This window comes from Sparus aurata, chromosome 6, assembly GCF_900880675.1.
Source record: "Sparus aurata chromosome 6, fSpaAur1.1, whole genome shotgun sequence".
NCBI lineage: Eukaryota > Metazoa > Chordata > Actinopteri > Spariformes > Sparidae > Sparus > Sparus aurata.
In genome coordinates, this window is record NC_044192.1 from 23879437 (window position 1) to 23896684 (window position 17248).

General features: G+C 45.7%; 1 protein-coding gene across 4 annotated transcripts in view; it reads right to left on the reverse strand.

The window, feature by feature from the left end:
- Positions 1-17248, reverse strand: part of srgap2 (SLIT-ROBO Rho GTPase activating protein 2) — a 60832-nt gene that overhangs the window by 12500 nt on the left and 31084 nt on the right. For 3 of the 4 annotated variants that reach the window (XM_030419119.1, XM_030419117.1, XM_030419121.1), the window contains exons 2-10: positions 14760-14952; positions 8283-8445; positions 4439-4501; positions 2709-2924; positions 2173-2301; positions 854-1075; positions 626-727; positions 336-533; positions 142-226 (exon numbers count right to left, since the gene is read on the reverse strand). In XM_030419119.1, the coding sequence (XP_030274979.1) occupies positions 142-226; positions 336-533; positions 626-727; positions 854-1075; positions 2173-2301; positions 2709-2924; positions 4439-4501; positions 8283-8445; positions 14760-14952 (1371 nt within the window). Of the gene's footprint in view, positions 1-141; positions 227-335; positions 534-625; positions 728-853; positions 1076-2172; positions 2302-2708; positions 2925-4438; positions 4502-8282; positions 8446-14759; positions 14953-15827; positions 16034-17248 lie in introns of those variants that run through there. The other variant, XM_030419120.1, reaches the window with a different exon arrangement.

The following is a 17248-nucleotide window of genomic DNA, read 5'->3' on the forward strand; positions in this document are numbered from 1 at the left end:
GCAGCAGGCTTTTCCTGAATCCATCTTCCTCCAACTGGGGGGGGGCTCCCAGATCTCTCACACACACACACACACACACACACTTAAAACAGGACAGGACACACAAGGACAATGTCTTCAAGCTATGACTGTCCCACTCACTCTCTCCCAGGGTCTTGTCGATGAGGTCATGCTTGGCCTCCAGCTTGGTGATCAGGTTCCTGCCTTCCAGGAACTCCTTCAGCTTCTGCAGCACGAAAAAAAGACACGTCGGCACGTTTAATTGCAGGAAAGCTTAAAGTTCGGTCAATTAATGGGGCTTTTGTCGATCGACGATGACAACCATCAACACTGACCGTGAAGTAAAACTGCTCCGTCTCCTGCTGGTTGGCCCGCCGTTTGGCCAGGCTGGGCTTGCTGAGATAGGATTCGCTGAAAGTGGACTTGACCGACTCCATGCTGTTGCTGTGGTGGAAGCACTCAGAGACGTCATAGTCCTCCACCGTCACCATGTCTTGGATGGTGGACAGAGTGGCCTCCATGGTTTTCTTCACCTGATGGAGAGTAAAGGAAGAGGAGATGTCAACAGAAGAGCAACCAGATGATTTGGTAAAAAAAAAAAAAAGGAAACCGAACGATGTCTGACCTCCTCGTTCTCAATCTTGAGCGTAGACAGGCGGGACTGCAGCTGCTGACACCTCTGGAGCAACTCGATTTCCAGCGGCTGCTGTGCACACACCACTCCCATCTACACCCACCCCAAAACAGAGCACAGTGGAAAATGAGACACTTTACAATTTGAGATCATCTTAAAAACATCCTGCCCTTCCCAGTGCACAGACTTCAACTTTTAAAAAGAGGTTCTGTATTGTACCGTGTCTCCCATGTGGGACTGGAAGTCAAAGCGAGCCGGAGGGCAGAAGACGTTGTTGTAGGTCTCCATCAGTTTCTGTTTGTCTCCGTTGGCCTCCAGGCTCTCCGTGGCTCCCTCCAGCGTCTCCAGGCCCAAGTGTTTGGACGTCTCTACGTTCTGTTCTGCAGAGAGGTAGGTCCTCAGGGCACGATGTAGGCTGGCGTGGTAGCCGAGGTCACAGCACTGTCACACAAGCATGCACACACAAAAATAGTCATATGTATACAGTAATGGCTCCAGAAGACAATATATTCATCACATTTTGGGCAAAAGGCTGGGCTCACATAGGTCCTGATCACACAAAGTAGAGCCAAAAAGCAACATTTGTCGACTTTTTTTTCTTCTTTTTTTTATACATGATCGACAACAGGGCAAGTGGTGGGGTAAACCCTGAACAACTCGCCACTTTACAAGGCTGACATATAGGGACCAACACACATTCACACCAATGGGCAATTTAGAGTGACCGAATAAATTCACTTCACTTGCAGGAATGTGGGTGAAAGCTGGAGTACCCAGAGAGAAACCACACAAGCTGAGGGGGAACATACAAACCCCTCACAGAAAGGCCCTGCCCCAGCCGGGCACAAACCGCAACAGCATGAATAAGCGCTAACCAGCGCTAACCACTGCACCACCATATCATGAACAAATGGAATATAATTTCAATTGAACCCTTGGTGCTATCTAGGGAACCAGCCAGCATCTCTACCAGTTTTGAGCAGGACATTTGTAATCAAGAATCAAGAATCAAGGAAGGAGAGTGCACAATGCGTTGCACGAAAGGTCAAAAGAAGTCTGCCAATTTTTGCTACCAGCTAGTTGTCAACCAAATCTATTTTGCTCCTTAATGGCCCCAACGGTTCAAAATTAGGTAGACGAATCAGAGCAGAACCGGTTCCATGTGGGTGGAAAAAGTGTCTGAGCCACCTGCCGCTGACCGCTCTATCAGTCCAGCCAGCAGTTAGGATGTTTTTATCTGTCAGAAAATGAACTTGTTCCACGCTGTCTGGTTGTTTTGGCCACTGGCTGTATGTGGGAGAGGGTGGGGTGTGGGGGCACACAACACCACTTTGATGTGTGAAGTGTTGGGAAGCAAAGCAGAGAGGGTGACCGGTCTGCTGGCTTCATTAGGAGCACTGAAGCTAATGCGAAGAGACTGACCGAGGGGGCCCACCACTGGTTAGAGTACAGGGACACACACATACACAGAAACACACACACACACGTCTACAAATGTTAGTCGCTCACACAGAGTAAGAGAGTGTGTTGATACTCACGTCAATGATGTCGGAGAGGTCATGGATGTAATATTTAAAGACACAGCTATTGGTGGCCTCGAGAGCGAGCAGGTACTCGTTCCTCGCCTTGATGGCCTTCAGCCTGTTCTCAGTGTACTTGGCTTGTCTCTGATAAGAGAGAGAGAGAGAGAGAGAGAGAGAGAGAGAGAGAGAGAGAGAGAGAGAGAGAGAGAGAGAGAGAGAGAGAGAGAGAGAGAGAGAGAGAGACGAGAGAGAGAGAGAGAGAGAGAGAGAGAGAAGGGTAATGATAGGTAGAGGGAGGGAGGGAGGGAGGGGAGGGGAATGATAGGTGTTAGAGTGAAACGCCTCAGTATTGATTATGGACAATAAGAAGTGGAGGAACTGTGTTGCTGTGACAGGCCCCAGCTGTAGTAGACAAGGTTAGCAATAAGCCAGTCGTCTCATAAATCATTCATGAGACGCACTGTAAGCCAGCGTAACAACAGGTGGAGCACTCTGAGACAGCTTTCTTCTCCTCCCCTTCCCTTCCCCCTGCAGGTCTGACCCCAGCTCACCTTCTCCTTCATCTTCTCGATTTTTTTTACGCTGGAGCGTCGGACAGGTTTCTCGTCGCTCTTGATGCTGGCCAGGGTGTCGGGGGAGCGTGGCGTCTGGCGGTCGTCTTGTCGACCGGAGCGTCCCATCTGCTTCTCCTCCTGCTTCTCCGCCTCCTTCAGCTTGGACTCGGCATTGATGCTGTCGGTGTTGTACATGTGGTACGTCTTCATCACCTGGGAACAAGGGTGGAGAGTTGCAGGGAAACATAAGCGTGTGCTCTCTCTCTTACTTCGGTCCTTGGCTCCGGATCAAAGGATTACGCGAGTCAGGATAATGAGCAGAGTGGAGCACTGAGGTTCAGATACACTTAAAGATTTTTTTGGAAGGAACTTTTAGCGCTGGCATTCAAAAATACTGCAGAGAATGAGTCAGCCTCCTCTACTGTACTACACGACATGGTGGTATGGGCTTGACATGAAGGGTTAAACACATGAAACGAGCGTGTGTGCGCACTGTCAGCCTTATTCCGGTGACCACCATCAGAGCCATTATTACACTGCTCAATCCCCTCCAGACAGACACACTGGCCCGTCTATGAGTATGCATGTGAGCATGTGCGCGTCACTCAAACCAGATCTATTTCTATCTCTTACTATACACTGTAATTACAGCATAAGACCTGCTTTTATGGGCCTGGCTCAGCTGAAGCTATGTAGCTGCTTGCTGCTCAGGGCTGTGCTGCGGGAGGGAACTTTGCCCACACACACACACACACACACACACACACACACACACACACACACACACACACACACACACAGACATTGAAACACACTCTGATTGCCTAAGTCCTTTTGGCAGTGCCATGGACATGTATAACCGGATGCTACCATGCCCCTGACAGCGTGAGAGGACCGAAACAACAGGCTGTCATGATGTCTGAAATATTAAATCAGACGGTCCAATTAGTAAGGGCGGACACACCAGTGAGTCACAGAGGAAGAGTGTACAGTATATTCAGTGTCGTTCTTCAAATTGCTTTATAAAACATGCACTTGTGAAGAGTCTACAGTCATGCTAGCTAGAAGCCTCTGTTGAGCTGTAATGAGCTAAATGCTAACATAAGACAGCATGCTGACATGTGTGGATGTTTAGGAGGTATAAAGTTTCGTGGTGTTGTTTACTGTTGTCCAGTCTCAAAAAATTGTTTATGTTTCAGCCTTTCGAAGCAGGGCAATGTGTTGGCGCCCCAACAAAGCCTAAACACACTACACTGACTCAAAATGAATGGGAGGACTGGTGTGTCCCCACAACGACTGATTTGGTGTGAGGGCCTAATCCATCCAACAGTTTGTTGTTGTAATGTTTCTGGATGAAAATGCACAAACTGAACAACAGCTATCCCTTGAGCCAATCCTTAGCTTATTACAGCCAAGTTGCCTCTTTAAATCGCCATTTCATGTTTTTGTGTTGTCGGTAAGCTTTGTGTTGTATGTTGTTGTTGTCATTGATGTGTCTGTATTAGAAGTTGTACTTTTAGTTAAGTACTTCGTAACTTTTGATGTGGAATTTTCTGTTAAATAAAGTTATCACGCATTTTGATAGCTTTAAAATCTAACATCCCATAACACTCGTGAGGAACAGGCTACTAACCCCAACACTATATGTGCTCTCGATGTTGAGATGTATAAGATGCAAGATATCACAAACATAATAATGTATCCGCATATGAGTAGGTTTCTCTTACCGTGTAAAGCTCATTAAGAACTTTCATCAGGTCCTCTTGCAGCTGTACACCGACCTCTTTGCTCTGCAGAGACAGAATAAGACAGATCAATGTGAATAAAAAGCCTAAACCATTAGCTCGGCATCAATACGTCCAGCCTCTGCTGACCAACCGTCCACCTGGTCACCCTCTGTGTCTCAGTCATGTGGTCAACCAACTGCCCGTCATCAATCAGGACTAGATTTTCTGCCTCAACAGGAGCGGGGGAGTCGCTGGCCCAGATAAATGAGCGGGGAAGTAATGGACCTGATGGATGTGGAGTTAAAGTAGGAAGCTACAGATACTGATCTTTACACATTGGCAGGGAGGAAAAGGAGCAAGATGGAGAGGGTAATAGGACAACAGAGCTGAAGACAGGGGCGAGATGACACAAAAAGGAGGACAGAGAGTGATACAGGCACTACCATTCTCCAGACATTAACAGCCAGGAGCCACGAGTGACTGATGACCTCACGGCAGCCCATAGATCAGTAGACACATACAGAAAAGAAAGAAATAAGTAGGTTAGAGCTGCAGCGGTTAGTGGATTAGTTGGCCTAAGAAAATCATTTCTCCAGCTTCTTCTATGTGAGGATTTTGCCCTTTTTTGGCATTTATTACAGTAAATGAAGAGTCTTTGTGTTTTGGCCTGCTGGTTGTACAAAAGACGCAATTTGAAGCTACACTTTGGGCTCACATAAACAAGTAATAGATTATCAAACTGTGCACACAGATTTACACATGCACAAATAAAAATGACATAACAGGTAAGAAAGAGTAGGGGACAACCATATGAGAACAGAGGAGAAGAAAGAGAAAAAGCAAAGAAAGTCAGCCGAAAAAAAAAAAAAGGTTGAGGAATGCAGAATGAAAGCAAGAACAGATTTCTCCAGCGCATGTTGAGCATCTGTCTTCTCCTAGAAGAGGGTACAGAAGGGGGCGGGCTGTGGCGTAGTGGGAGTTCAGAGGTGAGCCAGTGAAAAAAAAAAAAAAAAAGGTGAAGGGTGGTAAAATTAAGGTGAAGAAATGCAAATGGTAGGAGTGGTGGTGGTTTAAATACACACAGAGGCCGCCAGTATGAGCCAATCACAACACAGAAGTACCAGCCAATAAAAGCACAGAGGGTAGGGCAAGGTGAAACCGTCTTGGGAAAAAATTGGGAGAATCACAGAGAGCGCAAAGGTCAGGAACAGAAGGCTGCAGAGAGAGGAAGCGACGGGGAAGAGATTTAAGGTAACGGGATAACTGAGCTTGTCCCACCCTCGCTCTTTAAAGCTCTGTAGGACGCACATATTAGGTGACAAGCAGCCAGACTAGAGCCAATCAAAAAGCAATCAGCCGTGGCTGAGCCCACCTATCTGTCAACTGTGGATCTTGACCTTTGGACTTCTCATTTTACCTGTGGTCGTCCGTCTGCCTTGGCAAGACCGCAACATAAACCGGCAACTAGCACGCTTCATTAGCCCTGATGTCTGTGGTCCAGGTCGACACTGTGTGCTCATTAATACAGTTCGACTCATTAGCACTTCCTCTCTTGCACTGACAGGCTCTCAGACACACTCACACTGTGCTGCTGACAGGATCGTTCTGTACTACTTTCCACGCTGGCTGAGATGAATGTGTCCACGTCTCTAATACGGATCATGATGTTCTTCTCATGAGTCGTGCGTGTGAGAGCTGCGCGTGTCATGGCCCCGGCACTGCTGGTAATTCATGGCACTGACTGGAAATGCTATAAATGAACTAATTATCTGCTTAATTAGCCATCAGTGCATTCTTTGTGTGCAGCCTGTTTATGACCCGGACACGATGGAAGCAACCCTCGTGCCAAAGAACAACCAGCGTCATCAAAACAGAGATGACTGGACCGAGAGAGAGAGAGAAAGAAAAGGAGGGAAAGTGTAGGCAGAGCGAGGTTTGAGTTCCCATCGTCTACGATCTGACTGTAGTTCAAAGACAACCTATCTGGTGTGGAATCAGCAGCCTCTGCCATGACATTCCAAACACAGACTGCTTCACTTTGCCTTCCACGCACGCACTTATCTTACTCGACTTGTGAGCGCTTTGCACATTCTTTTCTCACACCATATCCTTACCTTGACTTTAAAATGTTTAACCTAAACCAAATTCTGATTTTAAATCCAGAACAAATACGTAACAATCAACCAAAATTATCTCACCTGGCAGAAAAGTAATGCAGAACAAAAAAAGATGCATGTAAATCGAAACATGAGCGGTAAGTGGTTGTATATTTATAATATTCAACTGTTAGAACTACAGTGGATGTGAGGTATAATAACATATACCTGCTCTGAGCTTGTGTGTTTGGTCTAATATGTCTGACTCAGTCTTGGTATTTGTTCTACAAGCTCTGATCTCCAGAGGAATCTTTTCATCTCCTCTCGCTTTTCTCTCTTGTCCTCTCTCTCTCCATTCCAACTCTCTCAGTTCTCTCTCCCTCTGTTCTTCCTCCACAACTCCTCCGTCTCTGTCTGCCTCGTCTCTTTTCTCCCAGACTAGCCAAGGCAGAGATCAGAGGAGACAAGAATGACCCCACTGTATGAGACAGAGGCAACATAAACTCTCCTGGCTGGCCCGAGGTTCAGCTCACTCGCTGTCAGTCAATAAATCAGACGAGACAGAAAACAGATGCCGGAGAGAGGGATGGATCGACAGGGCAAAAATATGACATGGATTCAACATGTCAGCTACTGTTGTGACACACAAAAACATAATTAGACAATAATTTCAGTAGGTACGGTAGAAGCGCAGTTATTTTAAAGGAGACCTATCATTTACAGCTGCTCTGTCTGTTGTTGTTAGTTGTTAGTGGTGCTGGCTCAGGCATGTGTGAGCTGACCAGTCAGGTCAGACTGGTTTATCAGAGACAATACTGTTATTAAAGAGACAGGAGCTACAGGACAGAGTGTTTCATTCAGAGGGGGAATATAGTGCTGCAGTACTGGTCAGTATGAGAAAACTGATGAGTTTTTGGAGCATTAAAGCCTGTAAACCTATTCAAGTAGAAACCCCAAATAAAATTATGAACCTGAAAATGAGCATTTGTCTCCTTTAAGATTCATAAACCTCAAATCTCACTCAACAGCCATCTATTCTACAATGTGAACTGAAACCAGCTCTACTCAGTAGAGTGCAGGTCTCCGTCACACTCACAATCAAGATGGCAGCGAAGATTCAAACATTTTGTCTAACTTTAGGAAGTCATAACATATCAGATATGGAATTAGACCAAACTGAACTCTTGATGTCGGTTTTGATAAAGGCCAAAACATATAACAGATTAGGTGAGCCTTGTTTAAATCTTTATGATGGGCTCATAAATTCTAACAAATATTGATATGATTCCTTACAACACATCGAGCCCTCGAGCCCCCAAAATTTGGCTTAATAAAATCTTAATTAATTGCCCGTATTCTTAAAAGTACTGAGTGTCCATTGCCAAAATACGTTTCCAAACTAACCCCTACCAGCTGGAAGAGTAAGGAGTCAGCAGTCAATGGTGGTATGAAACAGAACAGTAAAAAAAAAAGAAAAAAAAAAAGGTTTTTAAAGAACTGTTAATAACCGCAACCATGGCTTACACCAAGAACAGATAAAAACCTAGCTTGAGGGCTGATCCCATGTCCGTACCAGGGTTTCATATCCTGTACTGTATATACCAACACATACATCTCATTACATGGTATGGCTCATTGCAGACTGACCCTGAGGAGCAGGTACCTACCCTCTGCACCCCTTCATAACAACCCTAAGACAGAAGAACAATGACTTTGAAAAAGGTTCGATCTGTGACGCCGTGTGTTACCTTCTTGAAGAGGCGTCCTGAGTCCTCGCTGATCTGTGCGAAGCGGGGAATGATGTTGTTGAGGTAGAGGTCGGACAGAGTGGCGTGGTCACGGCTCTCCCTCTTCACCTGAAGCAGCAACAGGTTCCAGCAGTTCACTGGTGATAAAATGCTCTGCTCTTTCCTGCACACAGAAAGATAAGGAGCCTTTTAAATAAAAAAAAAAAATACTTATTCAAGGACCTCTGAGAATCCTTTTAGATAAATGACTAACATTAAGTCCCTTTCATCTCCTAATTTCACCCTTTCATGCTGCTGATGTGAGTACACAATATGCACAAAATGCAGAGAAAGGCATACACTCTTCATACACCGTTTTAACAAAGATGAGACAAGACATTAGGATAAAGGACAGGGAGGGAATTTATGCCCAGACAGATTTATGCACAAATCAGCCACCCTCACACACACACACACACACGGTCAGTGAGCCAGCCCAAACAGGGGATTCAGCCAGGGTACAAAACTCAGCAGGAAGAGTTAAGACTCCCCCACGAGCACAGCTGTTACAGAAAGAAAAGGGAGAAAAAGGGGAGCGAGCGTGAGGTGAAAGATTTAAAGACTGTAATGATTTCACTAACTGTCTAATGGCTCAATACAGTTTCATTGTCTTTGCTTCAAGTGCCCATAAGGCGGTTACACAAATGCGAGGCTGTCAATGCCTTGCCTACACAACAAAACAAGCCCTTTCAGAGGGTGCATGCACAACATGTTTGACTGTGTGTGTGTGTGTGTGTGTGTGCGTGCGCGGGTACAGTGTGTGTTATGGGTGATCCATGGATGATCTAGTGGGTAAAATGGATTATGAGTGAGTGTAAGTGGATGAAAGAAGGTCTTTGTGCACCTAAAAGGAGCTTTAAGTGGATAGAGACAGTAAAGAGCTGCAAGGCATTTACATCACACACACACACACACACACACACACACACACACACACACACACACACACACACACACACACACACACACACACACACACACACACACACACACACACACACACACACACAGATGGGGGTCAGGAAAAGTAGAGCAGTGACCCAAGCATACACAAGTTCAGACAGACAGAGAAAGTCTTTGACCGAGGGGGATAGAGAGGGGGTGGTGTCCATTGGGAGGTGTGTGTGTGTGTGTGTGTGTGCGTGCGTGCGTGCATGTGTGTGTCTAATGAGATGAGTCATAGTGATGCGATATGCTGGTACTGGCTGTCACTGGTCAGATGGTCAGATGACTAACTGAGTGGAATAACAATAATGACTTCAAGGAAAAGAAATCATAATATCCACCTTCGCAAAAAATTATGGAGTCCAAACGCTGCAGCTCTCCACGTGTCGAATGCTAAATCTGAACAATATGGTCATGTGGACGCACTCAGACTTCTCTCTGCTGTCTGTTTGTTTTCCGGCGTGTCTGCCTTCACTGGTTGCACAACATTTTTTTCCTCCACCAAAACAGTTCCTCTTATTTGCTCAAGCGACTGACCTGCCTCTCCATGTGACATGTCAGCCTCAGCCCTCCAGTGATCACCATGGTAATGGCACTGAAATATCACCTAACCCTCTCCGACCCTTAGCTATCACAAGGTAAACAGTGAAATGTCGCTGGCCCACCGAAGGTCACGCGCTGGGAACGGAGTCAGTCTGCGGGGTCAGGTGGTGCCAGTGACTCACGCTGGAGGGGAAATACAAAATGGTCATTTACACTCAGGATCAGGATGCGCAGCATTAAAGAGGACAATGCTGCGGGGGGATCTGTGCGACTGGCGCAAACTGAACGGTTAAAGCTCTGGCTGCATAAAATAAATGTACAATTAGAAAAATTTGATCCAGGATGATAATGATATTTGTGATATTTTCTTTGCTTTATTTTGTATGACAGCTACATTTACACGGACCCTGATATTCCTCTAATAATCCTAATAGCAGTAGGGGTGGTGAAAAAAATCGATTATTGATTAATCGCGATTATAATATTGACGATTATGATTCGATTATTACATTTCCAAAAATCTATTTAAAAAAAATATATAAATAAAAATATATATATATTTTTTTTGGAAATAGTAATACAAACTGGAGTCCTCCTCTTACTGGCTTCTGCTACATGGTCCACAGTCTGGAGCCAAGATATATTATTCCATCTCAGAGCTTTTTCACACTTAAAATCGATTCCAACTCTTTACAAGGAGACAAACCTTTCCGTGCAAGTGTCCCTCAACTCTGCTCACAGGGTAGCAATAACCTGCGATGCCTGGACATCCAGAGCTACAGCTCATCATGTCAGCAGTTAATGGAAGCTAATGTCCTACGTACTTCAGACGAGAGCTATGGATGATAGCCACACAAGCGCAAATATGTGTGACTTTCTCAAAGCAATGGCAGACGAGTGGGGAACAGAGAAACACACCCTGGTTCTCGTCACCAACAATGCTTCTAACATGAGTCCGGCTGCTGAGCTTGGCAGCTTTCTTTTAACAGTGAAACACTACATTTAAAACAAATTAAAAAAATAATAATTTTGATATTACAGTTACACTATACAATATTGAAGGTGCTGTGAGGTGTTACTCAAAAGATAAGTAAAATAATTCAGCAGCTGACTGATGTTAAATGGAAGATCAATAATCGTTAATAGTTGAAAATCGAATCGATAATCGTTAATAATCGAAAATCGATTTGGAATCGAATCGAGACGTCAATAATCGGAATCGAATCGGGAAATTGGGCCGATTAACCACCCCTAAATAGCAGCCCCCTTCCAACTGCTCGAAACAGCTGTCATTTGTGTTTTTTCAACACTCTTGGTGTCCATGTTGCTCCCACATTCTGACATGACGCACATGAACACACCAGTCAGAAGAACGACCTCCCAGCTCGGGAAAGGGAGTATTTTGTGATTGTTTCTTTAGGGGAAAAAGAGGAAAAGGATGCTCTCCATCTTGACATGCTCAAGTTAGATGTTCACTCTCGACATTAAATGTTGTATTCCTGTACCAAATTCTTACAAGTTTGGTACCACTGTCATATGTGATTTTGTTGGTATTGTCCAGCATCTAAATAGATACAGAGAGGACAAGGATGAAAAAGAACAGATTTAAACAAATACTGCCACAACAGATGCAAATAGCAGTTGTCAGTCCATGATCCTTAGAGTCACATCCCAAAAACCACACTGAAATAGTATGTCGCTGTAGGCGTGGGTTGTGTAAAGGGCTGCAGCTTATTAACAATGAAACCGGCCTAATATTTAGCATACAGGCTTTGAATCACTGGGCGACTTATGAGGGCTTCTCCATGTGACCAATCAGCCTGTCAGCCTCAGGGCACACACACACACACACACACACACACACACACACACACACACACGCACACACACAAAATACAGTTAAACCGTGTAACCCCCCACCACTGCTGTACTCAGTCTGCCAAATAGCAGGAATACCAGGGGTCTCCACGGGATCAACACACTCAACCCTCACACCCCACATTGCTTGGAGCACCATCAACGCCTGGCTGTACGGAGAAACAGCCACAGGCCTACACACACACACACACACACACACACACACACACACACACACCTACATTCAGACGCACAAAAATACACACGCATAACCGGAAAATAGCTGAAATTCCGGTGTGGCACCCGGACTGAGCAGCAGCAGATGCAGGGAGACTGTTAAACACACAGATGTTGGGTGAAGAGGAGTGAGAGGAGCAGAAAGAGAAATGAAAAGCAAAGATTGAACCCTTGTCAGTCAGTCAGTCGTATCTTTTTATTGCCTTGTGACATCTTGATAGATCATGACTTGAGCAGACCTGCTGAAGCAGCTGCAGTGGCTGACCTGCTGCTCGACTACATGTTTTATTCTCTGTCCTTTGCCCTCCGTTCCCCTCTGCTCCTCTTCCCTCCCCCATCACAGGGAAACACACACTTTCTAAGTATTGATCTGAGCTGGAGGGAGTGTGTGTGTGTGTGTGTGTGTGTGTGTGTGTGTGTGTGTGTGTGTGTGTGTGTGTTGATGTGTGTGTGTAGGGGGTATGTCCTCGTGGTTGGAATTGGGTTTCGTTTAGAGACCCTATCGATCCCTTTTAGTCTGTGCCTCGGTGTGTGTGTGTGTGTGTGTGTGTGTGTGTGTGCGTGCGTGCATACATGTGTGTGTAAGTGTGTGTTTGTGTGTGTGTGTGAGAGAGAGAGAGAGAGAGAGACCGTGGATGTGGGTTTACCCCCAGTGGAGAAATGATCGTTTCTGGAATAGTGTGCAATGCAATAGAAAAGAGAACAAGAAGCGCACAGGGGGTAAAAAAGAGGAAGGTGTCAGGAGAGCAGGTCATAGTTAACAGGAAGTTAGAGGCAGAAAGATGATGAGCAGACAAGGAAAGAGTCCAGTCCTTCTCAACAGTTTCGGTCATTTTGGAAGATCCAGTCTATCACAAAAGTCAGACAGTGTTTCCTCAAAAGTGGAAACACTAATGGTAATCTAATGCTAAAGAGCTTTACAGAGCTGTTCTCGTATTTCTTTTTGGACTTAATTCCAAGAACAAGCAGTTAAATACACGCGACACCATTTCAACCTTAACCAAATGATACATTAGGCTCCGAAGATAAGAGATACGGCCGCTGCACAATTATTGATTCCTGATTTTGTTCCCAGGTGGACTAAATCACAGCAAGTGTAGTATTTCACCTGAGGGGCAAGCATTAGCTCTTATTTACTGCCATGTAGGCAATCAAATAATGACATTTATCTCTTCACGAGTCGGTTGTTTGTTTATGATATTGGACTATATTTCTAAACTAACATTAGCTACTGTAGCTCTCTGTAAGAGGCGTGGAGAGAGACACTGAGAACGTGCATTGTAAGGTGCACTATGCAGTTTTGGGGAAGACATGAATAAACTGACCTATAATAAACACAATTTCCTACCGTTTTACCTTTGTTTGAAGCGCGAAAGGTGGCAGGGTCCACCAAATACAGACAGTGTTCCGGGGAATGTATTTTCCTCTGAGAACGACTTGTTTTTTGTTTGTTTGTATCATTACCTCATTAGTATTGGAAATAATACAATTCTCAGTCGGAAAATATTCTCAAAACTACACAGTGGCCCTTTAAACAACTTCCACAGGCTTGTACAGGCAACCGTCTCATTTTTCATGTCACGTTAAAATCTGCCTCCATATGGCCAGTAAAAAAGTGATTCATGCGGGTATATTGCTGCAAAATGTTACATAGAGCTACTTTAACACTGGGTGCTCTGCATGAAATATGTCTCTTTTCATCCCTTGCGTCCGCTAGTTGCATCTTGGCTCCTGGGGATGCAAGCGAGAGATGAGGGGTCATCCTTTCACACCATTCTGAAGAGTGAGCAGTTACTGATGATGCACAGCTGTCCCATCAAATCATGGCACACTTGAAGCAGGCTACTTGTGTTTCCAAGGGTTGTTTGAAAAGGGAAAAAAAAAAAAATCACGGTACTGCATCAATAATGTACCGATTGATTTATGATACTGCGGTTATGATCACGGCACCTTTAGATCAGCTAGTTATAAATCAGTCAACCCGCTTTAATAGAAAGGGTGTTGCCCATTGTGCACGCACCTGTGTTTTCTTGTTCAGAGCGCCTCCCTCCTCCAAGATGAGTCTAAAACATTAAAACATTCAGAGACGGAGGAGTGAGGATGCAAGGAGGCATAATTAGCTAAATGGAAAGGATCCTCTGCCTCTATTTATCTGCGGTTGCTCCACTGGGAGTGTGTGTTTGCATGTGTGTATGTGTGCGGTTTACGGTTAGATTGGCACTTCAGTGAATCATTCCCCACAGGGAATGAGACTGCTCTCTCCCACCAAAAACCGCCACGTCCCGCTGCTAAAGCTGATGAGCTCCAGTGTGTTTTTGTATGCACAGAGAGGGAGAGACAGACAGACAGAGAAAGAAAGAAAGAAAGAGAGAATCTCTCTTTGGGCAAGGTTACCTACACAGCAAGACGCTGCAAAACAGTCAGAGCACAAAATCACCACCTGCCCATTTCTGGCTAAATTTACACACACACACACACACACACACACAAGCTCATTGTTGTCAGAAATTAGCATCCTAACGCAGCGTAAATGTGATGAATCAGTTGATGTTCTAATAAGTCAGACCGGGAGCAGTGAGTGACGCAAGTCTGTGTTTTACAGCCTCCAACTACATCCGTCAAATCGTCAAATGGTCCTTCAGTTTCAATTTTCTTTCTTCACTACTTCCTTTTTCTTAGGAAGTCACTCATCTTTTAAATGTCCTTTAAATACTGCTTATTAAAGAAATGTTTTCCTACTTTAAATTTTCAAAAGAAGAATATTTGCTGTTTCTGATCTTCCTCCAATAAAAACCACATGAATTATCACAACAACCCGCCGCCCAGTGTGGTAGTGTTTTGTGCATGTTCCCATACTTGAGTAGATGGTCCTTGGTACTGCGCGTCTTGGTGAGGAACCTCTCGGCCAGCTTCTCCAGGTTGCGGCTGTAGTCCACCTCGATCTCCGCCTTCTTCCTGAAGAAGTCCTGCAGGTCCTGCAGCAGCTGCACCCTCAGCTCACACTGCTGGTCCAGACACTTGAGCTGCTCCACCAGCTGGGCACGGATCTCTGCCGGGGGTGAAGAGGAAGAGGTAGAGAGATGAGTTTGACTTTATTACGCTAACCACAATCACATCAGAATGTTTGAATCAAAGGCCTCTCTTCTCTGAAAAACATGCAATTATCCATACAAGCTGCATACATTATAGTTGGCAGCATAGCACTGTCATTAAGATGCGTGCCACAACAATGTGCAAGATATTAAAGGCTTAAAAGGTTTCCTCTTTACAGCTGATGGGTATGGAGTAAAACACCTGGCCGAGCTGTGACACATCAGACAGGAGTCTTGGCTGAAACCACCCTTCCCATCCCTCCCTCCCCGTCCGTAAAGCACAGACCACTTTGCATGTGTGCGATCAGCTATCCTCTTCTACACACACATAGAGATCTCCAGAGGCAGTCATTTATCCCAGCTTATCACTTTTAATTTTCCTCCTGCCTCCTTCCTCCTATCCCTCCTCCATGCTGCTCTCCAGTCTGGCCTCAAATTAATAGAGTGCACTCAGTGCAGACACACTCTGTAACCGTATTCAATCACCGGCTACAGAAAAGTCCTCTGGAGAGGTCCGGCCCGCTGCAGCTACAGATTGGGACGCAAAAAAAGCGTCCACAGCAACACATGCACACGCCTACACACCCAAGGACATGATGATGATAAGCTGGATCAGTGCTGACAGCTGACAGATTAATGCTATGCTCTCATAGCTGCCTGCCAATGCTGAGCGGGCTGCACATGCATCCTTTTGAGTTAAGAATCCACACACACACACACACACACACACACACACACACACACACACACACACACACACACACACACACACACACTTCTCCAATTGCCAGCCGGTGCAGCTGCATCATGGCTTGTCTGTCGACTGTCCTACCTTTACAGCGCTGGCTGAAGAGAAAGCGGATGGTTTTGGCCTCCATCCCGGCTTCGGTGCAGTGAATGCAGGAGAGATTCCCCTCACACACATACACACACACAAACACTCTGTTTCAAACACACACACTCGCAGGCAGGCAGGCAGAGTCAGCCGTCCGTCGGGCCGACAGTGACTGTTGATGCTGCCTTTGTGCTTAACAGCTGAGAGTGCAGTTTCTCATCACCACAAAGAGAAGTGGGATATCTAAATGTGTCTCTGACCACCCCCCTCCTCCCTCCCCGCCTCCCACTTCTCTCTCATAAACACAGACCTAAACATTGTGCCACTAGCCAGCGGCCGCTCACAGCCATTCTTTACTGATTAAAAGGCCAGAACGGAGGAGTTTTGTGGCATTATGACTCACGTACACAACAAATAAATGCATACACACAGCCTGTGTCTGCGCTAATGACCTGGTGTGAACATTTGCTATGACAACATGTGTTACTGACTCGTGGTCTGTGTATGTGTGCAATTTCCTCATTGCTCATTTCTGTCAATGGCGGGGAGTGAGTCAGCGTCCCGCCTCTCAAGACTGCCACACATAACCTCGAGACGGCGGCCTTGTAATTAGCCACACACAACAACACACACCATATGCACAACACCTCGACTGAAAACAAGCGCGCCCATCCATCGGAAGGTGAAAAAAAGCATAAGGTAATCCGCAGGGAGGCAGCCTGAGGGGTGGGGGACATGCAGCGACATCAGTCCCATGAGACGCCAATGTTTAGAAAGCAGGTCTAATGGAGCTCAAATTAATTTAATAGGGAGGCCATGCCCCATGCCCCTGAAAACCCCTCTCGGGCCCCTAACAGTCACATTAGGATGAAGAGCGATTCCGACAGCACGCTCCATTTACAAAATATATGGCTGGCTGTGTGACTCAACCGGAGCTAACCCTGAGCACTCCACACTATACCTTGTTGATACTGGCCGACCATCTAGACGCTGTTGCAGGAGAGGAGTGTTAGCTGTGAGGAGAGATGCCATCAGAAAAGATCGATGCGGGTCCTCCTCTACATCTAAGCCCTCTGTAAGGGTCATCATCCCGTCGAGCCAGTAAGAAGTGGGATGTGAACTGGAATGTGACGCCTCCACCCCCCTTCAGACAGCCCAAGTCACATTTTCCAGGCAGATGAGAGAAGGTCTTGTAATCGGCTCTGGGATTCTACTTTACTGATGCTCTCCTTTCTCTTTTTTCCCCTTCCTCCTCCTCCTCCTCCTCTGTCTGTAGTGCTGAGGGCTGTCTGGCTCTGTCTACAGGACTTTGTTCCTCAGTCCCACCAACACAGCATGACCAAACACAAAATAACTCAGCAGAAGGAAGATGGCTGCTAAACTTTGAAACACTTTTTATTCTCAGCAAGATTTTCAGA